Source organism: Megalobrama amblycephala, linkage group LG2, assembly GCF_018812025.1.
Source record: "Megalobrama amblycephala isolate DHTTF-2021 linkage group LG2, ASM1881202v1, whole genome shotgun sequence".
NCBI classification, from domain to species: Eukaryota; Metazoa; Chordata; class Actinopteri; order Cypriniformes; family Xenocyprididae; genus Megalobrama; species Megalobrama amblycephala.
The window spans coordinates 53,264,317-53,278,009 of NC_063045.1; the positions used below are offsets into that span (position 1 = coordinate 53,264,317).

At 39.5% G+C, this 13,693-nt stretch overlaps 1 protein-coding gene across 13 annotated transcripts in view; it reads left to right on the top strand.

Annotated features, from left to right (window-relative positions):
* Positions 1–13,693, top strand: part of msi2a (musashi RNA-binding protein 2a) — a 206,924-nt gene that overhangs the window by 121,386 nt on the left and 71,845 nt on the right. For all 13 annotated transcript variants that reach the window (XM_048180904.1, XM_048180895.1, XM_048180903.1 and 10 more), the window contains one exon: positions 485–533. In XM_048180904.1, coding sequence (XP_048036861.1) covers positions 485–533 — 49 coding nt within the window. The remainder of the gene's footprint in view (positions 1–484; positions 534–13,693) is intronic.

Genomic DNA, 13,693 nt, shown 5'->3' on the forward strand with positions numbered 1-13,693 from the left:
TTAAGAATCTGCCTGCATCATTCAGAGGTTTCTTGTCATGCAATTGTCCTGTTAGCAAGGAAACTGAAAATGCAGCAAGCCATCAGTGCTGCTCTACAGAAACTTAGTTGGAAAAGAAGTATATTTGTTGTGGAGGAAATGTTTGTCATACAAAGGTGCTGCTTTACATCTGATCTTTTTATTAATGATCTGGTCTGGTCTTAAAGAGTTATATAAAGAACTCATATAAAGAGTTCAAATGACTTTCCCATCTGGATTTGATTTTGGTTTATAGATAAATTAGAGAATAAAATGGGTATATTGTCAGTTTGTCAGAGTGTTAAAAACACTGAATTGTGGTGAATAATAGCACATTGTCGTCCTGGTCGAGTACCAGAATTGGCAAAATGATCATCTCTTACCATGATAAATTTTAGTCCCATATACTTCGTATGTTCTTTGACTCATGAGTGTATGTTTTGTTTTTTGTTTTTTTGTTTTTCAGGTAGAAGATGCCATGCTAATGTTTGATAAAACTACAAACAGACATAGAGGTAAGACCATTAAAATTCTTTACGTAATACTGCAAAATATAGATTTGAGAATCATCTAATGTTGTGGAGGACACAGAGCTGTGTGTGAGAAACAGTCACTGATTTTTTATTTTATTTGATTCTATTTTATGAATGTATGAATGGTCTATTTTGCATACTTCCATTCAAAGTTTGGGAAAGGCCTCTTTTTTGTTAATGGTTTTGGGGGAAAAAAGTCTCTTATGCTCGCCAAGTCTGCATTTATTTGATCAAAAATACATTAAAAATAGTAAAATTGTGAAATATCTATATATTAAGATCTTAACCCCAAACTTTTGAATGGTAGTGTGTTTTTATCCAATACATTTTCTTTATCAACTCATTGAATTACTAAGCAGATAAAAGAAATCCTCACCTCCACTCATGGTATGTAGATGCCTGTCACAAAAAGGTGATTGAGTCGAAAAAATACACAAACAAAAACACATGAATAGCACTCGCATCATGTAAAGTTCTACATTGTTTGTCTGTATTTCATTGTCAGTTCTTTGTAGCCCTTGCAAATGTTTGGCAGTGCACTATGTCTAAAGCATGACCAAAAATACTGATATTAATACTGTAATTAAAACTGCAGTTTGTATTTTGTTGAAAAAAAGAGAGATCTGTACAACATTTCAGAGAGGGAAAGGTGAAGTGTGTGAATGAGAGAGAGGGATAAAGAGACTGAATGTGTTTAAAACAGCCAGTAAATGTGTGTGATTTTAGATCATGAGGGTGCATATCTTTCACACACATTCTTTCACACATACTGTCTCCTTTCTCTCCCGTGTCCTTCATGCCCTCCAGGTGACTGTTAAACTGCTGTTAAAAGACGCTCTTTGTCCGCCTCCATTCTTCCACCCCCCTCCTCTTTCCCTCTCTCTCTCTCGCTCTCTCTCTCTTTTCACTAAAGAGACTGCAGCAGAATCTCTCTGGCATTTTCAGTCTGAAATGAGGATGATTGTGTTGGAAATTGAGCTCCAAAGCTCCATCAGTCCTGCTGCCCCAGTGCATTGTGGGAACGTGCATTGGCTCTCCTGTGGGCGCATGGATCAGGGATGTTATTCAGACATTGAAGGGGTTTTGTGGCAGGATTTCATGCTGTTAATTACAGATGTAATGGTGTGATTTTCATCAGGGCTCTGCTGGTTGCTTTTGTGAGCCGTTTGTGTGCCGTTACAGTGAATACCCAAAGGCCATACGGCCCTCGCACTGCCAGAACACACACTGTGTTTGCAATAACATGGCGTCATACAAACCAACATTTATTGCATGTTATTTTTAAAACTATATATCGTTCACATTGTGAAACAGTGAATGTTTTAGTTGGGTTGTTGCATTTTTCATAGAAATTCATTCAGGATTTAATGTTCAAACATACTTTTTCAGCTGCCTTTAACAGTAATTGTGAGACTTGTGGCGTTACATGTGAGGAGGTGTACATTTCCTGAGGAACTCAGACAGCTAGTGATGACAAAACATCTTAAATCCAGTAAATTTTTACCTGACATTTTCAGATGAAAAGGTGATTTTGACAGTTGCATTGTGGGAAATATTATAATCCCTAAATATGCTTTACATGTTGTTTTAAAATATTTCAGAACAATTCACAGTGCATCAAGTACACATTGCGTTTTTAGCATGGCCACTCGGGGCACTGTAGTGGGCATTAGCTTAACAATCTCTACAGACAGGTTTTTCCTTCAGGCCAACCACTGTGATGGAGAGTTGGTAGAGAAAGTTATCTGACAGCTATCTGAACAATAAACAGGGTTGTGTGCAATTCAGAATTTCAATAATTCCAAGCAGGTTGAAGAATTGCAATTTGTATTTGAATGCAAGGAAGCAGAATTAAAATTATTTAAATTTTGAATAACATTCTTGAAGAAAGACGTTCTTTGAATGTTGGTTTGACAGTCTTGTTTGAAAGTTTGGATGGATGGATGGATGGATAGACAAATAGATGGATAGGTTGGAAGATGGACGGATGGACGGATGGATGGACGGATGGATGGATGGATGGATGGATGGATGGATGGATGGATGGATGGATGGATGGACAAATAGATGGATAGGTTGGAAAATGGTTGGATGGATGGTAGATGGGTAGATGGATGGATGGGTGGATGGATGGGTAGACAAATAGATGGATAGGTTGGAAGATGGATGGATGGACAAATAGATGGATAGGTTGGAAGATGGATGGATGGATGGATGGACTGATAGGTAGACAGATAGATGGCTAGGTTGGAAGACGGACAAATGGATGGACAAATAGATGGATGATGGATATATAAATGGATGGATGGACGGACGGACGGACAGACGGACGGACGGATGGATGGATGGATGGACAAATAGATGGATAGGTTGGAAAATGGTTGGATGGATGGTAGATGGGTAGATGGATGGATGGGTGGATGGATGGGTAGACAAATAGATGGATAGGTTGGAAAATGGTTGGATGGATGGTAGATGGGTAGATGGATGGATGGGTGGATGGATGGGTAGACAAATAGATGGATAGGTTGGAAGATGGATGGATGGACAAATAGATGGATAGGTTGGAAGATGGATGGATGGATGGATGGATGGACTGATAGGTAGACAGATAGATGGCTAGGTTGGAAGATGGACAAATGGATGGATGGATGGATGGATGGATGGATGGATGGATGGATGGATGGATGGATGATGGATATATAAATGGATGGATTGATGGATGGATGGATGGACTGATAGATAGACATAGATGGATAGGTTTGAAGACAGATATATAAATGGAAGGATGGATGGATGGATAGACAGACAGGCAAGTAGAAAGATAGAAATGTAGACATGTAGATGGATAGATGGGTAGCAATGATGCGCGGGTTGATCCAAAATGAGCGGGTGCCTGCGGTCACCCGCGGTCACCCGCGGTTACCCGCGGTTACGAGTCATCCAAAAATATTTTTAATGATATTCGGGTCGCGGTCGGTCGGGTCGTTTGAAATAAAGATGCCAATTAAACCTTTGTAATTTTCAGTTTTACTTACTAAAGGTTTCAGTTTTACTTTCATGGGTATTTGTGAACATTTATTTATGGATATTGTAGCCTCAGTCTTTGGCTTAGCCTACCTGTTTTTGTTCGTCTAAAATGCGTTAATAAATAGGCTACTTAATTAACATATTCTATCACTGCATTTTGTGTTTGTGAGAGCTTCAATTGGGCATTCACGTGGCGAAATAGCCTAAGCCTGCTAATACAAGTGGGAAATCCTTATTTACCATTTGAATGTTGAGCGTTATTAACTTTTGAATAAATGCTGACGCGGGACAAAATGCCCGATTTCCCAACACGTTGAACTGAGCAATGCCATTGTACCATTTTAATAGGCTACTTTTAAACGCATATAGCTCAGTAATGTCAGTTTTATGTATTTTCTGAGAGGGGGCGGGATTTTTGTTGGGAAAGTCGGGGGAGAGACGCACACTTCGATTAGACTGGATAAACACATGCAGCATCTTAATTGTTAAGAAAATGAAACGAAATAAATGAATAAATCAAGCCTTTATTACATAACACTAGGCTATATCATACAACATTCAGAAAAAGAACAGTTTGCGCTCCTAAGGGCTTTCACACTTTTCCAAAAGAGGGCCTTCTCTCAGTTGACCTGCTGATTAATTCTTCAAGCAGGGTCGAAACATAAACATCGCATTCATCAATAATATGCATCTAGACAGCTGAAATGGAAAATGATGGGCCGCCTCAAGAACTGCCTGCTCTCGCCGCTGCACCTCTGAGCGCACCACGTCAGGTCCTGAAACATTTCTCTCCTCCACAGGCTGGATTAATGGATATTATTGGCCAGGGAGGCTGATGGGGGGCGTATGGGAGGGGGCGTCTATGGCCCAATGACGCTACAATGAGCATTTACTACTTTTAAAAAAATGCGGGTCAGGAAGCGGGGTCGGGTACAATATTTTCCTTTTTTTTTTTGCGGTCCGAGTTGCGGGCGGGTTAGTTGAAAACGTCGGTCGGGTGCGGGTTGTTTATACATTGACCCGCGCATCACTGATGGGTAGACAAACAGACAGATATATACATGGATAGATACATGGATAGAAAGAATGCGTATCACATAATTATGATTTCTGAACTGTTATGTAAGAAGTTCCCAGGAGGATTTGAAGGCAGCATCTCTCTCTCTTGTTCTCTATTTACTGCAGTAATTCACATATTTCAGTGTGACATCTAAAACACTTGTGTAATCCAAACCCTCATTTCCCTGTCAAACACCCTGCTAGTGTCTGACAGAAGGTGTTTTTGACGTGATGTTGGCAAGAGGTGGTTTAGTCTAGATTTTTATTTTGGCTGTTTGTGTAGGAGGGCACTTTTAATGCTGTGCTGAAGGCAGAAGTGCAGTTCCCATCATTCTGCTTTAAATGCTACACGCATCAACGTTTTCTTTACAGTACATTGCTACTACATTTGTTCACCTGTTTTAAGCGCGTTTTTCTCAAAGAACGCATTTTTTTCTCATCGCAATAAAAGACGCAGTAGCGCAGTCACACCTGTAATTCCCATGGCAGAACTTCTGCTGCTTTTGCTCACCCAATTTCCCTGAATATAAAAGTCTGCCGGGATGATGAAAGCTGGTGTAACGTCACGGATGCTGATGGTCCTGCTCAACAGGCTTCAGAACGGGCGTCTGATTACAGCTGGAACTTTGTGATTTTCAAATGATGTAAGTAAAAGTAACAGCGTCTCGGTTTGATCAACAGAGAGCATGAATTATGACTTTTATTGTTGAGCAGCATAGAGAAAAGAAAAGGAGAGAGAGAGGAGCAGGTGTTGGGCTGAGTTAGGAATTTTTGGCCATGGATGAGGTTTTGTTTTGTGTGTTTCCTGGATGCTCCAGAGGACGGGATTGTTCCTGGAAGACGAACAGAAGGTGGTATTGTGTGTGTCTGTAATCTGCTTACCTGGATCAGCGTTCCCTGGACTCAATGTAGTCCCCAGCCTGTGTGTGTGTGTGTGTGTGTGTGTGTGTGTGTGTGTATGTGTGTGTGTGGCTGTCTGTTTGAGTCTGATAACTTTGTGGCATATTACAGTATTTATTTGTGTGTGAGTGCTTTGTTAGGTGTGTCATTGATATTCTGCTTTCATTCAGACTGATTATAGAGAACAAGATGATCAGATCCACAATCAAGAGCAGGGCATTTTCAGCTCTGTCATTTATAAGAAACACTCTCTCTTTAGTTATCTCCCTTCATTTCTCTCGTTCTCTTACCAACTGAGATTTCAAATATAATCCTCTAATATATGCAGTGGGTATGAAAAGTCTATACACCTCTGTAAAAATTTGAGATGTTTTTTTTTTTTTTTGAGATGTAAAAAATGAAGTAACAAAGTAAAATCGTCAGATCTTTTTCCACCTTTAATGTAATATTGAAAACAACAAAATTCATGTAACATAAGTAGAAATAGTTTTAAAGGAATTAATCAAATAAAAACATATTACCTGATTGCTTAATTGCACACCCTTTTAAAATGGAGCATGCTACTCTTTTTCTTCTTCTTCTTCTTCTTCTTTTTCTTAATTAACCAATCACATTAATTGATAAATACAAATTATATATAGAGTACTGTGCAAAAGTCTTAGGCCATCACCAGCTTTGTTGTTTTAGCAATGTTACAAACAGATAATAAAGGAAATATGTACAGAAAAGGCAAAAGGCAAAAAAAAAAGAAAAAAAAAAGAAAAAATCAGTATTTAGTGTGACCTCCTAGACTTCTTCCATTTTCTCAAAAAAGAAACTCTGAGAAACTTCTCATCAGATTTTGAAAGTTTTCTTGGCCTTCCATTCATTTTCCATTCCATTTAGGTTTAAGAGAGCTGGTTCCTGCTATTGCTTAAGTGTACGGGGAGGTCAATAAATACTTGCCACTTTAGCCTATAAAAGCTGTAATTTGTTTTGTTTTTTTGTAATACTGCATACAAAATCTGTATTTTCTGGTTATATTCTAATAAAGAGAGAAATAATTATATGGTCATATCATTGCTAAAACAGCTAATGGTGGCCTAAGACTTTCGCACGGTACTATACAGTATGTATTATATGTGTACTAAATGTGTACTCATATATATATATATATCAGAAGTTGCGTTAGACTGTCGCACTGTCTGTCATTTTGATGGACAGGATCGTAAAAATTCCATCATAATCAATTATTACCCATCAATTCGGTTAACGCAACCTCTGGTGTGTGTGTGTGTGTATATATTATATTATATACACACACACACACACACACACAAACTGATCAGCCACAACATTAAAACCACCTAATATCATGTAGGTGGATCGGGTTCGTTGGCAGCCAGCCTTCTTCCATTGCTCCATGGTCCAGTTCTGATGCTCACATGCAAATTGTAGCACTTTCGGGGTCAACATGGACACTCTGACCAATCAGCGGCTGCAATGCACTGTGTGTTCTGACACCTTTCTATCATGGGCAGCATGACATTTTTCAGCAATTTGAGCTAGAGTAGCTCTTCTTTGTGATCAGACAAGACAGACCTTCGCTTCCCACGTACATCAATGGGCCTTGGGCGTCCATGACCCCGACACCGGTTATCTTTCCTTGCACCACTTTTGGTTGGTGATAACCACTACTGGGAACACTCCACAAAACTTGCAGTTTTAGAGATGAAACATTGTCTACCCATCACTATTTGGCCCTTGTCAAAGTCACTCTGATCTTTTAGCTTGCCAATTTCTCCTGCTTCCAACACATGAAATTCTAGAGCTGATTTTTTTCTTGCTGCCTAATATATCCCAGCACTTGATAATTGCCATTGTGGTGATATAATCTATGTTAATTCTCTTCAACTGTCAGTTGTTGTAATGTTGTAGTTGATAACTGTGTATATGTATGTGTGTCCATGTTTGTGTATGTAAATATGTGTATATATAGAATACTATTTTTGAAATTGGTATAGACCCTGAAACAAAAGGGATAAAACTAGGCCTCACTCAGCTTTGCATCAGCATGATGTTTTTGTATCCCTAACCAGATCCTCTGGAGCCCAGTTACGATTAAACTGGGTGTTTAGAGAGATCTGACAGGAAGAGGCAGTTTCGGGGAGCCATCTCCCCAGGAAATGAAAATACTGCTTCTCAGTCGTCATAGTATGTGAACTTTAACCTTTTAATCTCCTGGAGCTAATGTATATGCTGTAAATATACAGACTTGTGGGAGGGAATCAGGGACCTTAACACAGGTTAAACTCTCTCAGATTGAGGCCAGCGGTGAGAAATGCTGAGTCCACAGTGCGTTTGGTTTATCAAATATATCCCTGTGCAAACATATTACATTCCTGGCTTATTCTGTATATGTGTGCTCTATCTTCTAATAGCTTACTGACCCGTCCAATATGCCCTAGCAAATCCCTGTTTTTTGATATCCAGATATCCCATCAGAGAGATCTACTTTACATGTACTTGGGAGGAAATACATGATATTAACAGACAATGAAATGAAATGTCCAAGCTACGTGTTGATCTACACGCATGCGATCTGGGTTAGCTTAGTGTATTTTGAAAAGTTTGACACATCTAGGAAATCTGCTCCTGCTTTCTTCGTGTTATTGCATTGAATTCCACAATGAGCAGCCTGGAAAATATTCCACTTCCTGCTCTGTTATTCTTCAACATGAGCTGGACTTTGCAAGGTCTTATTTTTGGAAAAGCCAGTGGCGTTTAGATCACGGATTGTCCTCCGAAAGGTTTTATCCAACATGCTGTCTCTACTAAAATGGACGGCCTCAGTATCAGGAGGGACAGTGGTCATGACATCGTCCAGGTCTACACAGCTGCCCAATTATAAATCGTGTTTGTCTGTTTTGAGTGCAAACCTATTGTCCGTCTGTTGATCAAGGAGTGTGTAAATATTAGGCAGTGGAAATGTGCATTTAGTCTGTGGGGAACTGTTTTCTTATTAAACAAGAGCTGGCATCTTCTCAGTGCGAATCTTATAAATTTCTAATGCAGTGAGCATCACTAACGGCTGTTTCCCTACAGCAGCCAAGAGAGAGAAACTACACATTCCTGTCAGCTGATTCCTTGAGTTCTTTGGCATGATATTGCCAATATCATAATACAAGTACGAAATTGCCAAAGTAATTGCCAAAATATCATGAAATATGAAAAAATGTTGGGGGAAAATTCTTAAATATATTATTGTTATCACAAGTACTGACTTCGATACCAAGTTTGTACTGAAATTTTAGTTTTCACTGTTGAGCGGATTCTTAAACACGTCTGATTGGCCATTGTGTTCACGCGCTCAACGGGTATGTCTGTGATTGGTTATCAATGCTTGAAAAACATGTTGTAAATTGACATCAATGATGCTCTTCACCAAGCGCGTTCACCGATACACACAGGAGTGTTTGAAAGCAGTCATCTATCAGCGGATATATAAGGGATCCACTGACAGACGGATCTGCTGATAGATGCCTGCTTTCAAATGCTCCTGCTTTAAAACACTTTCATGTGCTTTCAAATGCTCTTGTGCTTTGATCATTGTAGCCAATCACAGACCTATCTGTTGAGCACGTGAACTCAATGGCCAATCAGAGGTGTTTACGAGTCCACTCAACAGCGTTTAAAATGCTAGGGGGAAATGCTGGTATTGTCACATTTTTAAAATTTCAGTACCGACTTGGTACCGAAGTTGGTACTTTTGACAACAAAAGGTTTAAATCTCACATGTTTGTCCATGTTTGTTTTCTCTCTCTTAGAATAATAAATGAATGTTTAACACACATCTCAATCCCACAAGAAGAGCTGGAGATCTCTCAGTGGTTCTGAGAGAGCTGTATCACTGAGGTCTTCAGTGAGATTGGCGTGTCTGATGAATGTGAATCGGGGGGCTGGACAGCACTCATCAGCTCATCTGGATCTGAACTCTGACAGACAATTTCGTTCAATTCCAGACGCCAGGAGTTTCACTCATTCCATCAAGTAAAGATCTGCCATGCTGCTCATAGCCGTCAAACTATCACTAACTAACAGATTGTCTCACTTAGATTCATTTAACATTAAACAGTCTGGATTTGCCTAGGAATCTAATTCTGGATCCATAATTGCATCTTTAAACTAACTCGTACGACTCTTTTGAAGAGAGTTAAAACTGTCTATCGTTGATAACAGTAATATTTTGCAAAGATGAGCTGAGCTGACAGGCTGTCAATCATTCTAACATTTTATCTCTTATCGGCGCAGTGATCGCTGTTGGCATGGCGATGGTGACGCGCTGCTAATTGAGCTGAACGTGAATCTGGTTTCTCTTGCGTGATTGCGTCTGTCGCACGCTTGTCAGAGGTTGGAATTAGATTGACGGGCTCGTGGGCTGTATATATGCATGTGTGGTCTCTGGGATCCCCTTCAGTGTCATTTACATTTTGATGAGGATGCTCTGCACTTGTCTGTTTTTCATGTAAGAGCGATTCAGAGAAAATCAATCATATTTCGCAAAGCGAAATTGAGTCACAGCAGCTATTAAGTGGCTTGACTGTTTGCAGTGACGGAGAGGCGGAGAATCTCATGAATATTGAATGAGGTTCTTTGCTCAGGTGAAGAAGACTTTGTCTCATAAGCTGATCTCGGAGCAGCAGGGCATGTTTTACCATGTGTTCAAGAGTCAGCGTGGTCGTCCACCCATCTCTTTCTGAGCGTTCCCACTCTCGGTCTCTCTCTTTGTGTCAGGAATCACAGCAGATCACAGAGACTCTTTGATATATGTGTGTGATGTGAGAGCGGAGAGGAAGAGTGGGGGAGGTCTCAGTTGCCGGGTTCACCACTGTCAGAGTTGAAGGAGCAGCTTTTATATATCAGCACTACCTTAACACATACACACGATATCCTCTTTTTCTCTCTGTAACCCTTTTTTTCCCAAAGCGCTCCACCCCTCGTATCTTCTCGAGAAGTGTTCCCAGGAGACTCTGTTTCCTCGTCCTGGTTTCATTTTTTTTATTTCTGTAAATGTCACATCTCTTCTCTTTGTCCCTGTACAAAACCATTTTTTTTGTCTTTTCTACTCTGCTCCTTTGTTCTCATTTCTCTCTCTATCCTTCCATCCATTCATTCCTTTGCAACTCATTTTCCCACCGTTGTGTTTGTGTGTGGATGGATGTAGAATGACTCATTCCTCCTTCACATAGGGAAAACATCACACCTGAAAACAATCGACATGTATTAAATATAGATTGAGGTATCTTCCTCTATATCATTCTCTCTATCTCTCTATATATCATTCTATAATTCTCTCTATATCGTTCCAGCATTCTCTGTACAGTATGTCGTTCTAATGTTATCTGTCTGTCGGTCATTCCCTTGTTCTGTCATTCTCTCTATATATATATTGTTCTCTATCTATATTTCTATACATTGTTCTGTTCTGTCATTCTCTGTACAGTATCTATCATTAAGTATCATTAAGAGTTTCTCTATCAGTCTCTTTCAGTTGTTGTTTTTTTTCTATTTTTTCTATTTATTGTGCTGTTGTTCTCTCACTTTGGTATTATGGTTTTCTATCAATCAGTCGATCGATAGATTGTTTGTTCGTTCTCTTGTTTGTTTGATTCTTCTCTCTATCTCTATATATTGTTCTATCATTCTCTCTCTGCTGTTCTTTTAATTGATCTCTCTCACTATTCTTTCTATTTATCATACTATTGTTCTCTATCTTTTTTTAAACAAGGCTTTGTTAAGTTCACATTCAAATATTACCTTGACAAACTTTGCATTTCTAGTTAAAAATGAAGTTGTAATTTAAAAGACATTCTCAATTCAGCCCTGGCATGTAATTGCTGTTGATGTCTAATTAGTCATGTTATAGGACAAGTGTAAATTATGGCTGGGCGATAAAACGATAACGATATGTATCGCGATGATCGATATCAATAAAACGTTCGATATTTTTTATTCTTCGTCGGAAGAAAACAGAGGTTGCGAAGCAAGTTTGGTTGCATTAACAAAGGCACTCGCTCTCTGGTAACCTAGCAACGTAGAGAGTGATGCGCTAACAGCCAATCATGTAACAGTATCAAGTTTGGTTGCGCCATATCGTTGTCTCGTGCTGGTCTGCTGGTTTCCTCTTCAGTAACCGGCGACCAATAAGCAGAAAATGAGTGCCGCAGCGAGCGAGGAAATTGTAAATAAAAGAGGAAAAGTCAGCTCGCCAGTATGGCAGTTTTTTGGATATTATAAGTCTGACCGTAGTCAGACCTATGTCGTCTGCAAATTATACAAGACCGTCATCCCCGCCAAGACTGGTAATACCACGAACTTGATGTACCACCTTAGCCGCGCTCACCCTTTGGAGCACAGCCGTATTCAACCAACAACATCTGTAGCTGCATTATTATTTGCACTATTTTATTACACTTTATTAAGCATTTCTTACATTTTGCACCTTAAATGTTAAGAGATAATTAAGTGTTCATTGTGACTTTAGACTTATGTTTACATTTAAATTATTTGAGTTTTCCATGGTTGTTGACATTTCTGTCTTAATAACTGAGGGGATTATGATCAGAGGAAGGTTAAGTTTAAAATAAAAATGTTTAAATGTAATATATTATTCTCCTGGTCCTTATTTTAAATGGGTCATAAAAAATATCAATAATTATCGATATCGACCGATATGAAACACTGATATTGTGATACAGTTTTCAGCCATATCGCCCAGCCCTACTGTAAATATTATATTCTGTATGAGTTTGTGCATTGTCATTAGGCTTGAGAGAAATTGTGTAGCAGTTGTCTAATCCAGATCTACTCAACAGGAAGCCTCTGGTCCTGCTGTTCAATAGACCTTTGAAAAGCTGTGAAACTCTCCACAAGTACCTGAGACTGTCTTTCTTTCTCGTTTCCTTTTTTTCACATGCTTGTGCATTCTCTCTCTTTTTCTCTAGTAGACCATTTCCTCTCCTTCTCTCTCGCTCTAAGCTCTTGGGGCGGGCCAGCGTCCTTTCAGTCTTCAGATTTCATTTCAGGTCTTTTATCTCCAGAGGACAAAGCAGCCCACTGGCCCTTATCAGAGACACACACTCACGTATAACATGCACACACTCTCTCTCTCTCTCTTTGTCCAGAGAGAGCTGTCAAGAGCTGTTTGATGGACTGAAGGATGAAGACCTGCCTCTCCATCCTCCTCTTCAACAGATCTGTCACACACAAACACACACAGCTATGGCCATGGGCAGGTTCTGCTCACCTGCAGGAGATCTGATTCTTTTGGTGTTTAGTGATGGTGAAATTGTCTTCACTGATTTATATCAGAGTATTTTTTTCTTCGTATTACTCTAAAGAGATCATATTTATAATTTTTTTTGTAAGCCCACTTACAAAGTTAATAAAGGGTTCTTCTACCGCAAGAGCCCTAATTTAGTTTCAGTGACCCTTAGAATAAAAAACTGTTACTGCTACCTGACCTTTAAGACCTTTGAATCCCATGTTATGATTGTCTAACCTGTAAGTACTGGTGTAGTTCACTCGTCATCCATCAGAGGTGCCAAGTAACTGAACACAATACACCTTAAAGGGGACCTATAATGCCCAATATGTAATGTAAGTCTCTGTTGTCCCCAGAATGTGTCTGTGAAAAATATCATTTATAAAAATTATAAAAATATCGTACCCCACATATCATTTATTTTATCTTGTCAAATTTGCCCCTATTTGGGTGTGAGCAAACCCCCCCCCCCTTTTTTTTTGTCTCTTTAAATGCAAATAAGCTGCTGCCCCCAGCCCCCTTTCCAGAAGAGTGCGGAGCTTTAACAGTTCGCGCTTTGGTTGCTCAACAATAACAAAGCTGGAGAATCTCACGCAGCCAAAATGATGATTGTCAGTAATGGTGATGATTGTCACTGATGGAGAGAATCAGGAAGAAGTTACAACTTATAGACGTTTCTGAACAGTGGATAAATGTATGTACTTGCTGTGGAGTTGATTCAACTCATCGACTAGCAGGTCCGGTGTAAAATGACAGCATGGTGACAACACTCTACAAATCCTCTTCCTCTTCTCTGAAGCAGCCCAACATGGCCTCGCCCCCTTTGTTGCATGTTCTTGGGGACAGGGTT